This window comes from Globicephala melas, chromosome 1 (assembly GCF_963455315.2).
Source record: "Globicephala melas chromosome 1, mGloMel1.2, whole genome shotgun sequence".
In the NCBI taxonomy this organism is placed as follows: Eukaryota; Metazoa; Chordata; class Mammalia; order Artiodactyla; family Delphinidae; genus Globicephala; species Globicephala melas.
In genome coordinates, this window is record NC_083314.1 from 4,665,972 (window position 1) to 4,682,252 (window position 16,281).

At 35.1% G+C, this 16,281-nt stretch overlaps 1 protein-coding gene across 4 annotated transcripts in view; it reads left to right on the forward strand.

Moving 5' to 3' along the window:
* Positions 1-16,281, forward strand: part of DENND1B (DENN domain containing 1B) — a 253,377-nt gene that overhangs the window by 92,042 nt on the left and 145,054 nt on the right. For all 4 annotated transcript variants that reach the window (XM_030884092.2, XM_060294108.1, XM_060294197.1 and 1 more), the window contains exons 4-5: positions 3,232-3,281; positions 5,261-5,380. In XM_030884092.2, coding sequence (XP_030739952.1) covers positions 3,232-3,281; positions 5,261-5,380 — 170 coding nt within the window. The remainder of the gene's footprint in view (positions 1-3,231; positions 3,282-5,260; positions 5,381-16,281) is intronic.

Sequence of the window (16,281 nt, forward strand, 5' to 3'; positions counted from 1 at the left end):
GATACTAGAAAGTAGTTAGAAGTATAATCTTGGAGTTCACAGAAGTATCTGAGCTATAGGACTAAGAAATTTGGTAGTTGTAGTTGAATCCGTGGGTGTAGGTGAGATTGCCTAGGCAGATATAATTTACTGAGTGTGGCGGAGAGGACTGGTTGGAACCTCAGCATTTCAGTGGAGGGCAGGGGAAGGAGCCATTGAGGACAAGGAAAACAAGTACTGATCCCAACGATGGTGCATCTCCTTGCCTCTTAGATTTTTTTCAGAGAAATTCTAAGACCTTTGTAGTTACTGAACTCTAATCAGGAGGTAAACTTTACATATTTCAGCTTTTTTTTTTAAAAGTAGATTCTTAAATGCTCCTTTCCTCTTTTATTTGATCAATTTATAATGCTCAAAGGTAACCTCATGGATAGTCAATATACCACTCTTAACATGAGCAGTTTCTTCTCTCTTACACGATCAGTTTGATCATAATGCTTATTAGTACAGATACAGGATATAGTACCAAAAAACCACAGTGTATAAATTTGCATTAATCCTTGTTTTCAGTCATTTATATATTTCCCAGTCAGTTTATTTATATAGCAGTAGACTTGTTTTTAGGGCATATGCAGATATATGTGGTATTGCCTCTTGTATTTTGCTATTCATAATTTTATATTCTATTAATATATCATTCTTTTTGTTATTTCTGTTTTTAACATTTGACGTGTTAGTCAATGTGTTCTTTCTATGAAAAGAAATCTTTTAGAGAATTAAGAGGATTTTGAGAACCCAGATAATTTTTCTTGCCTGAGGAAGTTAGGTATTTCATAAAAACAAAAGCCGGTAGGAATAGAGAAACATAACTTTTGCAGAGTATTGTCTTAAACCTTTCACATAATCTACGGATGCCAATCCAGAAATGTGTGTGTGTATGTGTCATATCAAGAACACAGTGCGGTGGAAATACCAGAGTTTATGAGCACTTCTAATCAATATAAAAGTACAGTTTTCAATTAACATCATTGTTAAAAGGATCCAAAAAACTATTTGCATGTATTTTATTCCTCCCTCCAACTCTCTTCCCTCCCTCCCTCCCTCCCTCCCTCTCTCTCTCTCTCTCTCTCTCTCACCTCTCTCTCTCTCTCTCTCTCTCTCTCTCTCTTCTTTTTCAACCTCAGTTTGAATAGCACCTGTAATTAAGGAAGAAAACCGAGCCCTGGGAGCTAGGTAGGACTTGCAGCCATTGATCTGTGTAAGCCCAGCTTATACTGTCAGGGGAGGAACAGTCAACTGCTGAGCTGCTTTGTCACTGACATAAGCTGAGAGAGGATTTTTTTGTCTATACTGTTTATACACTAGTCTATAGACCTGCTGGCTGGTTGAATTTTAAAGAGTGCGGAGGTTTAAAGACTTGTCCCCTGAGGGATGCTTCTGCCAGTTGGGGAGCGAGCCGTGGCTGTTTTGCAGAAGTGTGTGCATGTGTGTTGCTTCTGGAAGGAGGGAGGGGGAGGGTGTGAACGATTGAGCAACTAACTGGGAAACATTCTTCTTTATTTGAGTCTTAAAATCAATGTGAAATATATTATTAATTCGGGTATATTTGGAAGCAGACAATGGATTTTGAATATCTATCTTTATTGTTACAGAAATGATATGAACAGCTTTGCAGGGGGAGTATCTGAATAGCGTTCATGTGTGTTGTAAATATGGGAAATGGCTTCACTTTTTGCAGCACAAGATAAGGATTAGCAGTGGTCAGATGAACTGTTCTCTTTTGTAATGTCCTGTTTTCAGTTTAAGTAATTTGAATTATTTCAAGCTTAGCAGCTCTTTTAGTTCCATTTATTGATAATAAAACATTGTCAGTAGTAAAACAGTTGGCTTTTTCTGAATACGGGGTTTGCGCTCGTACTTACAAATGTATGTTCATAAGCAAACCTGGGTACCCTGCCCTAAAGATAGAAGATAGCTTTTTTACATATGCTTTTCTTTCAGCTTCAGGGACTTAAGGCTCTTGAAGCTTTCTTAGGTTTTGGCATTGGAATTTTACAATGGTTTATTTTTACTTGATACTTTATACCAGTTTACATTTTAAAAGAATGGGAGAAATTCTGCTTAAAACACTCAATCCTATGACTGTGTATAGGGCTTAATATTCATATACTGATGATTTCTCTGAATGTAAGTTTTATTGGTAGAGAAGTAGTGATAGGGCATTTTTTGCTGGGGAGTGGCTACTGCATGAAGATATTTGCTCTTTACTCTTTTAATATGAAGCCTCTTCATCAATCTCTGCTTTCTCTTGTAAAATCGCCTGGCTTTAAACTTGTGTGATGGTGTCTTCAATTCTGACTCTACGACAGGAGTTAATTTTAAGTTGTTTTTCATATTTAACAAAATAGATCTTTTTCTATTTTTTTGCCAGATATCTGACAGTTATCTGCATTTTGTTATACTTGTTAATGTATATGATTTCTAAAAGCTTTTAAAATTATTTTATAATAACTGTAAAATCACTGCAGTTTCAAGTCAGTAAGATTATTTTCTATGCTTAATTAAAACATTGATTTTCATATTAGGAAATTCTTAAATAAAAGTGCACAGAGTAGAAGCTATGTAGTTTTACATTAAAGGCTTATTTTTAGATACACATTTCTTTAAGAGTGTTATTTGGGATTAAACTTAGTGTTACTGATGTTGAATTTACCAAGAGTTCAACATATAAATGTGTTTCTTTAGCTATAGAAAATACTTTTTTTTGAACCATTTTACTCTGGGGCACGTAGAGTTGTTATACCTCTCAGTAATTCATTGCTGCCAACTTCATTCCCTTTTCTCTGCCTGCATTTTAATTGAAACAACATTTATATTTCTGAGCCAGGATCTGTCAGAAGTCCCTGTGGCTACTCTGTGGTACAAGCAGCAGCAGACGCAGCTTACCCATATGGTGCGGTGCTTCTTGTAAAATCCATATGGCCTTGTTGAAGGGAGTCCCAGCGGGGATGTGAGGGGTGTTAATACCCTTCAGGCCAGGCCTTTCCCTCCTGGGGCTTCCGTGGCATTGTCAGTGCAATCTGCCAAAGCACACACTTAATTCCTTTTTAATAATCAATTATTTTAGTCCAGGAACCTCTGTTATTTTTCTTAAGAAAAAGACAAACTTTTTTTTCCTAAAAAATGTCTCCAAAAAAGTTTTAACTGCATCTTTAAAAATATTCTAAAGCTTTTTTTTTTTTGCATTTGCAGGAAGTACTACAGACTGTGCCAAAGTTCTGTTTCCCCTTTGACGTTGAAAGGTACAGTATAAGTCATCATTTAAAATAACCTTAGCCTAATCTCAGTGAGCACTTTAAAATTATTACATGTGTTTTCTTTATAAAATGAAATGTATTTTTCCCCCATTGCCTCTAACAAAAAAGACTAGAGGTTCAAAATTAAATAATATTTGAAATGGAGAAGCCTTCTAAATCATTATATCTTCTGTTTATTCCACTGTGGCCAGTTAGGATTAGTCTTAAGGTTCCATTTCTTCCTTTTGTTCTTCAGGTACATGTTGTAAGCACTAGGAGAAAAAAACATTAATATGTCCTTTATCAGGGCCTTAGAATTGTGTCTTTTAAAATCAGATGTATATATCCTGGTTTCTGTCTCACTTCACCCTGATTGAAAAGACCATCTGTGTGATATTGTAAAACTCATGGCTGGTTGTCTCCCAAGAATAGCTTTATAGAAATCGTGCAATATTATGGAAGGCTGCAGAGAAACCCTCTTACCTAGCAGTTTTGAAAATCTCATTATGTTTGTATTTTACTGAACAAATGCTGGATGAATAGAGTATTACCTGTGTATAACTGGAATGTCACAGAATATATAGCCCTTTGAGCATAATAACAGATCATTTATTGTTTTTCATGTGATTTTCATACCCTATTATCAGTTTTCTTTAAGGGTATGCTGTGAGGTGGTATTAAAAGAAAATTTATTTTAGGAAAATATTTTGCTAAAAGTAGAGATTAGTAAAAATCTAAAATTTTACAGTGTTAAAGATAAAAAAGCCTTTCGAACGATGGGCTAATTGATAGTAATAAGTACTGCTGGTGAATATGCCCCTTGTTTTACCTCTTTTCTGGGGAATCACTTATGCCTGCTAAAGTTGCAATTTCCAAATTAATAGCAAAGATGAAATAAAGGAAGAAACGCTATGGAAGTAAATTGTGAACATTGGGCACTAGAGGGCACAGGAGACACTAGAGGTTGTTTGTGAAGTTTGTAAAAGTTAAAAAAACAAAAACAAACCTGTCCCCATAAAACTGTGTTTGTTAAATATTCAGCAGTTGAACTGCAGTATTTCCTGACAATTGAAAATGATTTGTAGTATTGGTGCAGTAGGGGTAAGTAGCTTGTTTCCTCATACATAATTCCTGTGGCTATTTCAAAGCCAAAGTTTAGGTGTCCTGGAAACTTTATTTTGGGACAAGGAAGCAGATGTTCAGTTATTGTTGTCTAATGGCAGAGTTATGGCCAGTAACAGGAAATATATTTGTATATTTTAAATAATAGTAAAGGTTCAGCGTAATGATTTATACTGCACCTTACATGGCAGTGTGACACGTATGATGATACTTAGTCCACGTTAGCTCAGATTCTTTGTAGTAAGCTTTTTTTTTATAGAAATTGTATTCTTATTTTGTACTTAGAAATTTATTACCAGGATACAGGTAGCTCTAGAAGAGAATGCTAAAAAAATTGCCAGTAGTAATTTGTATGGTACTTTATTGGGTGAGAATGTCAACAGAAGAAGCAATTAAACAGAGTTGGTGGTGGCTGCCAGTAGGCTGTGCGGCAACACGCTTTGCTGTGTGAGAAGCCTTAGAGTCACCTGGAGGAGAGGCTGGGGAGGGGCGGACAGTCATATGACCAGCTTCTCACCTCCCCGGTTCCATTAGTAGTACGTTCGGAATTTATGAAATATTTGATAAGTACTTTCAAGCATGTGAAAACTTACGGTAAGATACCTTATGATTCCCTAGTAAGGGATTAGAATATGCTGAATTGCTCAGTCCATAAGGCGTTTCAACCTATTTTGGTACTTGCTTCATGATTTAATTTGCACATTTCACGCTCATTTTAGTTTTTAAAACGTCGTTCTATCTTTGAGAACCAACTGATTGGAAAGGTGAAAACAATGCCACACATACATCTATTCTTGCATTTGCTTTTCTCTAAGAAAATTCTCACACAAGGCTTAAAGTGTTATAATACTACTGTATTTTAGAGTGTCTCAGAATCAAGTCGGACAGCACTTTGCCTTTGTACTGACAGACATTGAAAGTAAACAGAGGTTTGGATTCTGCCGACTCACATCGGGAGGGAAAATCTGCTTATGCATCCTCAGGTAAGTATTTGTAGTAAAAAATAAAATTGGAGGCACGATAGATTAACGGTGTCTTTCTTTTGTACTTTGCTGTGCTTGGGATGCTTAAAAATATGCTTATATATATTTTTAATTGTTTTATTTAAATCCCACTAAGTTGAAAAATAATTTTATTTACTCTCTATATATGGCATCAATTTGGTTTAAAGATATACCAGTAACAGTAGAATTTTGCTTCAAAGAATTGGCTCCTTCTTTTTCTTTTTAATCTATTGAAGTATAGTAGATTTACAATATTGTGTTAGAATTGGCCCTTTTAAAGATTAGTTTTTGTGGGTTTATTTTTGAAAAATTAAGATATGAGGTCAGATAATATATGCTTCACATATTAAGTAGGATGCAAAAAATTCAGTTAAGTTAATATGTGTTCTATTGCTGACCCAGAACTTGGATTTTTGAAAGTGAATTGTTGGTTGAAGGTAAAGGTTGCAAGCTGGTGATTCTGGGCAGAAGTGTTTAGAGGTGTTTTATTTGGCCTCATGGTGCTTAAAAAATTTTAGAAGGTGTTTCTAACCTTATAAATTTTAGTGAAATTTTGCATAAAGTTCACGTTTTTCGTTCCTTTTGCTAGCGTTGGTCTTGCTGTCCCAGCAACACTGAGCTGGTGCTGAGCAGCAGGTGTCTCCTTGTGTCAGGAGTCTGCTTGTTTCACAAGCCCTGCCTGTCCGCCTCCATCACTTACCTGGTTGGCCTGGACTCACTCGGTAGACAGTTGAGAGCGCGTCTCTCTGTCTGTGGACCTTGGGTTTGAGTTGCTAGTGCTGAGGAGGACGGTCCGGAAGGTTAGCTTCCCTTTAATATGTCCTGATGACTCAGAAATGTAGGTGTGTTCTATACAAATAGGACTCTATACTGTGATTACAATACGGATATTGGTCAAGCTAGATTCTATAGAAATGTTTATAGTAAAAGAAATAACATTAAATTTAATGTTCATTTGCTTTTTAGCTACATTCCTCTCAATCTTTGAGGGTTAAGTTATAAATTCTACTCAGAATATCTTTTCATTAAAAAGTCAAATTTACAGAAAAGTTTCGAGAATAGTACCATGAGCTCTTGTCTACACATCCCCTAGATTCACAGTTGTTAGCCTGCTTCTGTCTCTCCCCACCTCCCCCCACTCTCTCAGTGTACACACGCGCACACGCACACACACACACGCATGTGCACGCATGCACGCACGCACACACAAATTCTGTATGTCTCTCTGTTGTAGTATTGTTTTTGCTGACCCATTTGAGAGTAAGTTATAGACATCATTCTTATGTAATATTTGAATCTATTTTACATAAATTAATTATGATATCCATAATTAAAGAGTCTAAATCTTTCTCTTTGTTTTGAACTCTTAACATACTTTGAATACAATGAACCTATTAATAATTAGCACGTTTTTAAATTTTCACAATAGTCCCTGTGAATGGGCTTGTAGAATAAACATTCTTAGCCATTTCTGTTTCAATTTAGGAAAGCCATTGTTAACCTCGAAATATTTACACAAAATATGAACTATAGCTATTTGTTAAATGATTGAAGGGTTAGTATCGTGTCTGTATCTCCAAACCAGTTGTCATTAATTTGTAGGAAGCAGATTCTAGAGCAGTTACCATATCAGGTTACTTTTATGTAGTTCTCAAACCCGTCTGGGTGGAAGGAGACTTGAATGTTGTCGTTCTACATTAAGAACAGTCTCACCCGCAGAAAATATGGTTCACTTATATCAGTGTAATAAAAACCAAAAAAATCGTCTATGCCAATAAAGAAAACCTTTCACAGTAAGCATTATTGGTTATTTAGTCTTTTTAAAAAGAGTAAATGTTCCTTTTGTTATTTGACGGTGCTTTCCAGTAGATAAGAAATAGTAGGTATCAAAGCTTTATGAAAAACTGTGGAGGAGAGTGAGAATCTTAAATTGAGAAAATTCTATCCTACAGCTTATTTTTTCCTAGAAAATTAAAAGACTGCCATCTCATAGATGTTAATGGCATGTCTCAGTCACTGTCCTGGAAAGTAGTATGCAACGGTGTTCTTTGAGAATAGCCAATTTAGAGACTAGCCAGTAAATTAGAGAACAGAGAATTAAAATATAATCAAATTCAGCAGTTTATTTAGAAAGTTGTGATGGGTAGGTAAATACCTATTTTAAGGTGTAATCGGTGTATGTCTGTGAAAATAATTTTGGCAAATCTCGGTGAGTGCTGTAGTGAGAGGAATAATGGTGTTTTGGGTTCTGGTTTGTCCACGGACTACACTGAGTCTTCACCACTTTCGATTGAACTTCATACGTGTTGAAAGGAAGGATGGGACTCTAAACGTGCTAGAAGAGATTGTTGTTGATTTTTAAAAACTACTGTAACTGTGAGAGCCTTTGAATCCTGACATTGAATCCTGAAGCCAAAAACGTTGGCATCCTTTGACTACATAATGATGAAAACTTCTGTTTGGTGACAAATATAGTAAGGAAATTGAATATTCCAATAATAAGCTGGTAGGACTATATTTACAACCACTGTGACAGAGAGTTAATCACCATAGAGTATAATAAGAGAGAGAAACAACCCAATAGAAAAATACATAAAGCATCTGAACGGCATATTCACAGAGGAAATGTGAATAGCGTATATATACATATATGTGTGTGTGTGTGTATACACACACACACACATCACCTGTGAATGATGCTCAGCCTTACTAAAGGTAAAAGAAACGAGCACATTACGATGGGCAGAAATGAAAAACTAAAAATAAAAAGCATGAGGGGAAATAGATATTTCATGTGCTGCTTGTAGGACTGTAAAATGACATGACTTTTTGAAGGGGGATTTAAAAATATCTATCAGATTTTTAAAGTCTCCTTCTCCTTGACTCAGTTAATTCCAGTTCTTGAAATTTAAATCTCAGGAATATTCCCAGTGGTGAGTAGTAAAGGGTGAGCAAAGTTATTTATTATGACATGGTTTATAAGAGCAAAACCACTGGATGTAGATGTCTCTCAGGAGGAACTGATTAGGTGCTTTAGGGCCCATTCCCCAGGCTCCACTCTGTGCCCCCTCCCTGCCGGAATGCTATCTGTGCTGTTCACTGATGCTTTGTATTCCCAGTGCCTACAAGAGTAAACTCTTAATAGATATTTGTTGAATAAATACGTTAATGAATTAATGACTAGTACAATGGAATATTATTTATCTGTTAGGAAAAATTATACACACAGATACTGACTTGGAGAAATGTTTATGATATATTGTGAAATGATGAAAAGTTTCAAGGTAATATTTATAGTGTGTTCTTACGTTTGTAAAGAACAAGTTATATGTATATATAAATGTATATTTTAAGGAGTAGTCAATAACAGATTTATATATTAATATATGATTGTATATACTTATAAAAGGATAGATCTCTAATTCTTTGACTTTGTACACTTCAGCATTCATCTACTTTTTGCAGTGAGCAAAAGTAATTTTAATCAGTTTTTCCTGCACTAAAATTCTGAGATGTCAGGACTATATAAAGAGCATATTAAAAATGTGTGGGAATTTACCCAGATCATCTTTTGTCAGGTAAGACAACCAGGACAGGAAATGGTCCTACAAGTGTGTTTTCGTGGAGATACTCCAAAGGCAGCAGCTGGTCATTGTTGACTAGCAGAATTAAGAATGGGGAGGGAACAGGCATTTCATTCTACACGCTTGAAATTTGGAATCACAGTGCAAAAGAATGATCTTTGGAAGACAAAAAAATATTACTTGTGAGGTGACCTTCCCATCACCATCTTAGAGCCAGATATTAGTGTTTTTCTGTAATTTCAACACAGAATGTTCAACGTGGTGGAAATGCTTTGTGAGAGGACAGGAGAAATGTGACTACACCTACAATTTATTTTCTATTATTTTTTCTCTTCCAACAACACTCAATTTCATCGTATCCTTAAGATGTAGTAGGAGAAAGTTTGTTTAGCTTCATATAAAACCAAGACTTAGAATTTAGTCATTTTTGAAGGGTTGTGGGAAGGGAAGGTAGAAGCAGCAAACGAATTATTCATGGGATTGGTTGGGGCAATCAGGTCTCTTCCTTTAAAGGCCAATTTCTTGAATTCCAGACTCTGCTGCTTCCAGGGGTTCTGTGAGAGAAGGCCACCTCTGCTAGTGTTCTGAGTGTTCACTGGTGGCTGCCAGGGCTTTAGAGTAATGTTTGCATTCAGTGTTTTGGGAATGTCCTGGTCCTCTTAGAATTCAGGCTTAATTCTAAGTCCTAAATTCTAAGGCTTCTTAGAATTAAGCATTAATAGGGCTAAAATTTATTGAGAAAAATGACAAAATACTTGAATAAGCAAGACACAGAAATATGTGTCTTTAACCATGCTTTTCTGTTAACAAAAGTAATATATTTTACTATAGAAAAATTGGAAGAAAATAAAGAAAAAGAAAGTAAAGGCACTTATATTTGTAAAACATAATCATTGCTTAAATTTTGGTATTCATTCTAGACTTATTTCCATGTCTTGTTAAGACACATTTATAAATCTTTCTATTGGATAGCAAACTAAATATTTAACTGTAGTGTTTATTCACAGTTGGTAAAGTGAATGAATATATATAGAAGCAGTTAATAAATTGAAAAAGCTTCTATGGCTTTCATATTATCCACTGTAAGTGCTGAGAATTTTTGTACATGCTTAATCTGACAATTGGTCATTTCACTTTTTTTCTTAAAAGTTGAGATTTAGCATAAAGATGATTTCCTTTCTGATTATAGTTTTTTAAATTAGTTACTTATTTCTTTACCTGGAGTATATTATGACTTTCAAATATGAAAAAATTTTAGCATCTTTTTCTTGAAGCTGTCTTTTGTGAAAAAGTAGTGCATTTATATTGAAACACACTACATTTTTAGTTATTGTTGCGAGATAATACTAGATTGATTATTCAGAGGTCATTTTTAGTATCAGTGATTTAAGATTCTTAGATAGAAATTAATAATTTCTCCTGTTGTCTTTATATCCTGTTAAACACTAAAATTTTTTATTGTGATCAACTATATCTTCATCAAAAAACTCATTTAAAATAAAACTCTTCATTTATTTTACCTTCTAATGTTTGAGTTTATGTTTTAATGATCTAAATTTTAAAAGTATAAATATTTCTTGAGTTTTTGTTGACATCGAACAGTTTAAAATATTTTAGGTCCCTAAAGAGTAGTCATAATGAAAATGGGATACATTTAAGGATGTTTAAGATTTTTTAATACAAAGTAAAATTAAATACAAATTGGTAGTAAATTTTCATTAGAAAAGCAAAAAATAACTCTGAGTGTTGGATTTCTTGAATAACAAAGACTTTTAGGTTAGAGGTGACAATGATAATACTAATAATAACACATAAATTAATAACAACATCATTTAGTGTTTGTTTACTATAAGCCAAGCATTTTGCTAAGTGATTTATATACATTATTAATAAAAACTACTCTATGCCTTAGAGTTATGAGCTAGAAAATTTTCACATAAAGCTTTAAAGCTACTTTTCATCCTGGATGATGCAATTATATAAGACTTGAAAGTAATTTAGATTTACCTTAGAGTTCTAAGCTAGAAAATTTGCACACAATGCTCTCAAAACCATGGGTTCTTCTTCGACTGGATTTATGCTATTATAAGTTTTGAAAGTAAGTGTATTTAATTTGTATTTGTTTCATTCTCTCTCTCTATAGAAGAAATATTACAATTCAGGTTTATTTAATATAAAAGTCAATATTTAATTTTGAATTTTTGTATGCTTTAGCCTTTTCTATGGCATGTCTCTCCTACTTTAACAAGATTTTAAAAATACCCTGAGGGCTTCCCTGGTGGCGCAGTGGTTGAGAGTCCGCCTGCCGATGCAGGGGACACAGGGGACACGGGTTCGTGCCCCGGTCCGGGAAGATCCCACGTGCCGCGGAGTGGCTGGGCCCTGGAGCCATGGCCGATGAGCTTGCGCGTCCAGAGCCTGTGCTCCGCAACGGGAGAGGCCACAACAGTGAGAGGCCCGCGTACCGCAAAACAAAACAAAACAAACAAACCCTGAGATATTACTAATTTAAATCATGCCATTGTTTGTATTTAGAATTGCTTTTGTATAATAGCAAAAATGCAAGAAGTAACTTTTCCCCTAATTTGATTAACATAATTTTACAACTATAAAGTTGTCGCCAAGGGTTCAAAATTAAATACTTTCATAAGGAAGACAGTTTGATGTTTGGGGCCTTTGTAGTCCTCCCTGCCCACATCCCCTGTAACTCATACCAAACTTGAGGCTTTCACACTCTTCCTTGAAGCAAGTCCCTTAGAAGCAGAATGTTTCAATTTTACACATTTTGTGTCAATTTTCCAGGCAGAAAAACAGCCTCTAGACATTAGACATTTTTCTACGGAAAGGCAGTTTCCTTCGTTTTATTTGATTACTCTAAGTTAGGTTCCTGCTGACCACTTAGACTGTTAGTGGTTACCTGACTGTTTGACAAAAAACATTTCCTTTCCTTTATTTAACCTTTGACTTTTGGATGTAAAAGTTTTATCAGCTCGATAGTGGAAGCCAAGTGTGAGGGAAGTCTCGCATGGCTTTACATATACATCTGTCCTTTGCCTTGTCTTTATGAAAAATTAAGGAAATAATCTTAGGAGATGCTTTGACTTTCGTTTTAAAATAATTGGCCTTCATGTATTTGTTTTACATTTATGTATGTTTACAAGACTATGAGAGTCCCAGGAATCCTTTGTTAAAGAACTACATTTTCAGTTTTATAAAATTCAAGTAAAGTATCTTATTTAGTCATTATATGTTGAATACATTTTTTAAAACTTTCTGGGATTTTTGTGTTTGGTTGTACAAAAACAGATTGGGACTGTAAAATTTAGTGAAAACTATTTTAACTTAATGACCATCAGCTTAGGAGCTTATACATTAGTTAAAAATTAATTGCTTTGAACTTATGTTGTTTGAAAAGTATCTAAAAACCACAAAAATAAAAACATGAAATAACATTTCTTACCTGAGCAAGATAAGCTTGTATAGTTTATAATATTTATTTTATATCTATGTGTGTATGTATTTTTTTGGCACACGTTTTATCTTTAAAGTGTGCAATGGCATCTTGTTAAAATATTTGAATTATTGACGACTTTGTGTACCCTGGACCATTTTCTTGTCATATAAAAAAGTAAGCAGGACTTCCTGTTGAATAGTTGCACCATACCAGGGGTTGTGAATTCAGTTACCTGTAGGGACAAGATAAGGGCCTAAAATGAGATAAGCAGGTTTGGCTGACAGTAGGAAATTGGGGTGATCCAAATAAATAGCACATGCCCCATCCAAAGACAGAAGCTGTTACCCAGCTTTAGGTATTTGTTGCAAAGTTAAAATAAAAAAACGTGTAACCAGTATTGCCAGTTCTTTTGGTTTTTAAGAGAAGAAATCTAGATTTTTAAGTGAATTATCTGATTTAGAAGTTGGCCACTTACTCAGTTCAACAACAACAATGGTGCGTTGCCCAAACAGAATATGACTGTGGGCTGGGTATGTCTGCCTGTAGCCAGTTTGCACCCTCCGCTCTGGATGCTGTTGTTTATTTGCAGCGGAAAATGTCCCTGTTTCCTTGACATCCTAAGAGCGTGACTAGGTTACAGAGTAGTGCCACTTGGATACAAGTGATGTTTTCATTAAAAAAACATGAATGATATGTACTCTTAAAAAGGAGCTAGTTATCACCAAGAACCAGTACATGTTCACGAAGCACATTGTGTGTAACTAAACTCAGTTCTTTATGGTGATGGTACTTACTGGTGTATCAGGCAGTGCTGTTGTAGAAATTTGAGAGTCTGTCCCATTATCTCTCATGAACACATTGTATATAGAGAAAAATGTTGGCTAGACAATAGATAATGCAGTTATGAGTCTTCTTTCTTATTGATCGAAATTTACTTAGATGTTGATAGATTTATGTTGTTTGGGCAGAGATCTTGTACCATGTTGCAGGCCATATCCTTTTCAAAATTTTTATCCACAGTGATGAACGTATAAGCAGTACTAAAATCTATAATTGGAAGGAATTACCAATCTGTGAAATGAAAGAGTCAAACAGATGTTTATCTGCTGGGAAATTTGCCCATATGAATAAAATATAATTTAAGAGGCAGAAAGGAAGGTAATGCTCTGAACATTAGTTAAACAAATTTTAGAAGATAGGATTTACTTTAGTGTACAGAAATTATAAGTAGACTGATTTAAGATTAAACTAGAATGAATGAATTTTGTTCACATTTTATGCAGCTTCCTGAAAACATCTGGTCATTGGACAATGTTTATTCAAAGGCTGGGTATTATAGAAGTACATGCCTGTATTGGGTGATTGGTAGACCCCTGAACATGTATTATTGCTCAGTCAGAGTTCTAATCTCAGGCTTGCCATTTGGTAGCTTTGTGACCCTGGATAAGTTGTTTTACCTTAGTTTAGTCAAATATACATCATAGTATTATTATAAGAATTAAATGAGAGAACACGTATAAAGTACCTAGCGTATTTTCATACCTATAGTTAGTGCCTAAGAAGTTTTATTCTCTGTACTTCCAGTTATTTTAATGTGTGGAATCTCTGATTCTTAGATTCTGCTCTCTACTCCCTAGATGGGCATAGACCTGACTAGTAAGTCTTACTGTCCAAACAGAAATAACTAAGCATGATGGAGCCTTAGAGATCACTGTGAGAAATATCTCATAGGTGTAAGCCTTGTTGTAATAGTTAAAAAATTATATTAGTCTGATTTATAGCAGTGATCTATATATAATAGTCAAGAGTTGAATGAACATGAGAACAAAATCCAGCATCCCTGTATAAAGAACAAACATAGCCTGGTATCAGGATGCAATGCAGTTGAAAGTATTCTTGGAGATAATAAAAAATAATAGTAATTGTAAAATGATACCAAAATACCTAGCACTGTTAAATTTTGAAAAGTAAACTGACTGTTAATCAATTATTAATTCAGTTTGTTTCATTTTCAAAAACAGGTCCATAATCTTACAAATAAATTGTGTTTTTTTTGGTATAAACTAGCTTTTTAATGAAAAATTGGATTCCAGTTTGCTTTCATAATTTGAAAAGAAATTGGAAGGGGAAGATAATCGATGAAAAGTAATAACGTAAAGATGAGAAAACCAGAACATTTGGTCTAGAAAAAAGAGATTCTCTCACTTTGCAATAACTTATAATTATGAGATATTTATTACATATCTTATTTTTATAGTGAACCAGGAAGGAAGTTTAAACAAGGTTCCACATTATTTGAGTAAGGTGAAAATGACAGTATAAGGATTAACAGGTAGACATGCAAACCACCTAAAGTCAATAAATCTTGCTTTATCTTAAGATTCTTGAGAGCAGGATAGAAACAGACCTTCATGTTCCTTAAATAGATTAGGTCTCATCTCATCTGAGCATATAGATCTGAATTACATAACACATTGACATTTTCTTGAAATAGCAATTTCTTCAGGCTGTTAAAAGTTGAAATGTGACTATGAAATGACTTCAAATCAAAGAAATTGTACTGTATCCAAGGAACTACAGTGTGTCTTAGCAGGACATCCTCCATGAAAATTATTTCATTGAGTTATAATGAGTATGGAAAATACGATGTGGTAATTTGCATGATATTGAGTTGATAATCTAAAAACAGTATTAGTAATGTTTAAGGGTTTTTTTTGGTAAGCGAAAGATATGGTAGAAAGTAGATTAGCTATCTAAGCACTAGGGTTAGAAGAGTTGAGTAACTTAAACGTGAAAATTGAGATTATCTATACTAACTTCTGATTCTTAGATTTTCCCCAAACCGTCAGAGCTTTGGCACATACTCACCCAGGTTTTTCGAGACTCCCACATGAGGCTGTCAGCTTGTTGCAACCCCCTGTCCCAGAAAATCCTACCCAATGCCCTCATTCCTGTTTCCATCGGGACTGGTTGCTTACCAGGCGTTGGCACATTTATCCTTAGACTTACCTGTTCTTCCCTGGAATTCAGTTTCTTGTCTCTATATCCCCATATTCCTCCTTTCTACTTCACTCTTGCATTTTGTCGCTTCCCAAGAATATTATGGAGAAGGTAAATTTTTGAGTTCTAGAAAGACTGAAACTGCTATTAGTCTATCCCCAAACTTGATTGATAGTTTCTCTGGACAAAGAATTCTAGGTTGCAAGGGATTTAACCTCTGCCTTTTGGAGGCATTATCTTCTGACTTCCCAGAATTGCTGTTGAGACAGAGGTTCAGGGACATTTTGGATTTGATGCCTTCGTACGCTACCTGTTTTGTCTCTTTGGAAATTCTTAGGTGCTTTTCTGTTGCCCCTGTTCTGCAATTTCACTGTGATACTCTGGTTTGGCTCATTTATTTTACAGTTACCCCAGTGGCACTTTCAATGTGGAAACTCATGTCTAAAGTTCCGAGATTTTTCTAGTAATTTTTTTTTTTTTTTGGCGGTACGCGGGCCTCTCACTGTTGTGGCCTCTTTCGTTGCGGAGCACAGGCTCCGGACACGCAGGCTCAGCGGCCATGGCTCACGGGCCCAGCCGCCCCGCGGCATGTGGGATCTTCCCAGACCGGGGCACGAACCCATGTCCCCTGCATCGGCAGGCAGACTCTCAACCACTGCGCCACCAGGGAAGCCCTCTAGTAGTTTTTAAAATGAAATTTTCATTTCTTTTATCCCCTCTTTTTTTTTAGAACCACTATTAGTCAACTACATGATAGTCGAGGTTGATACACTGATATTTTAATATTTACTCTTATTTTCTATCTGTTTATCTCTTTATCCTAGTTCCTAAGAGATATTCAT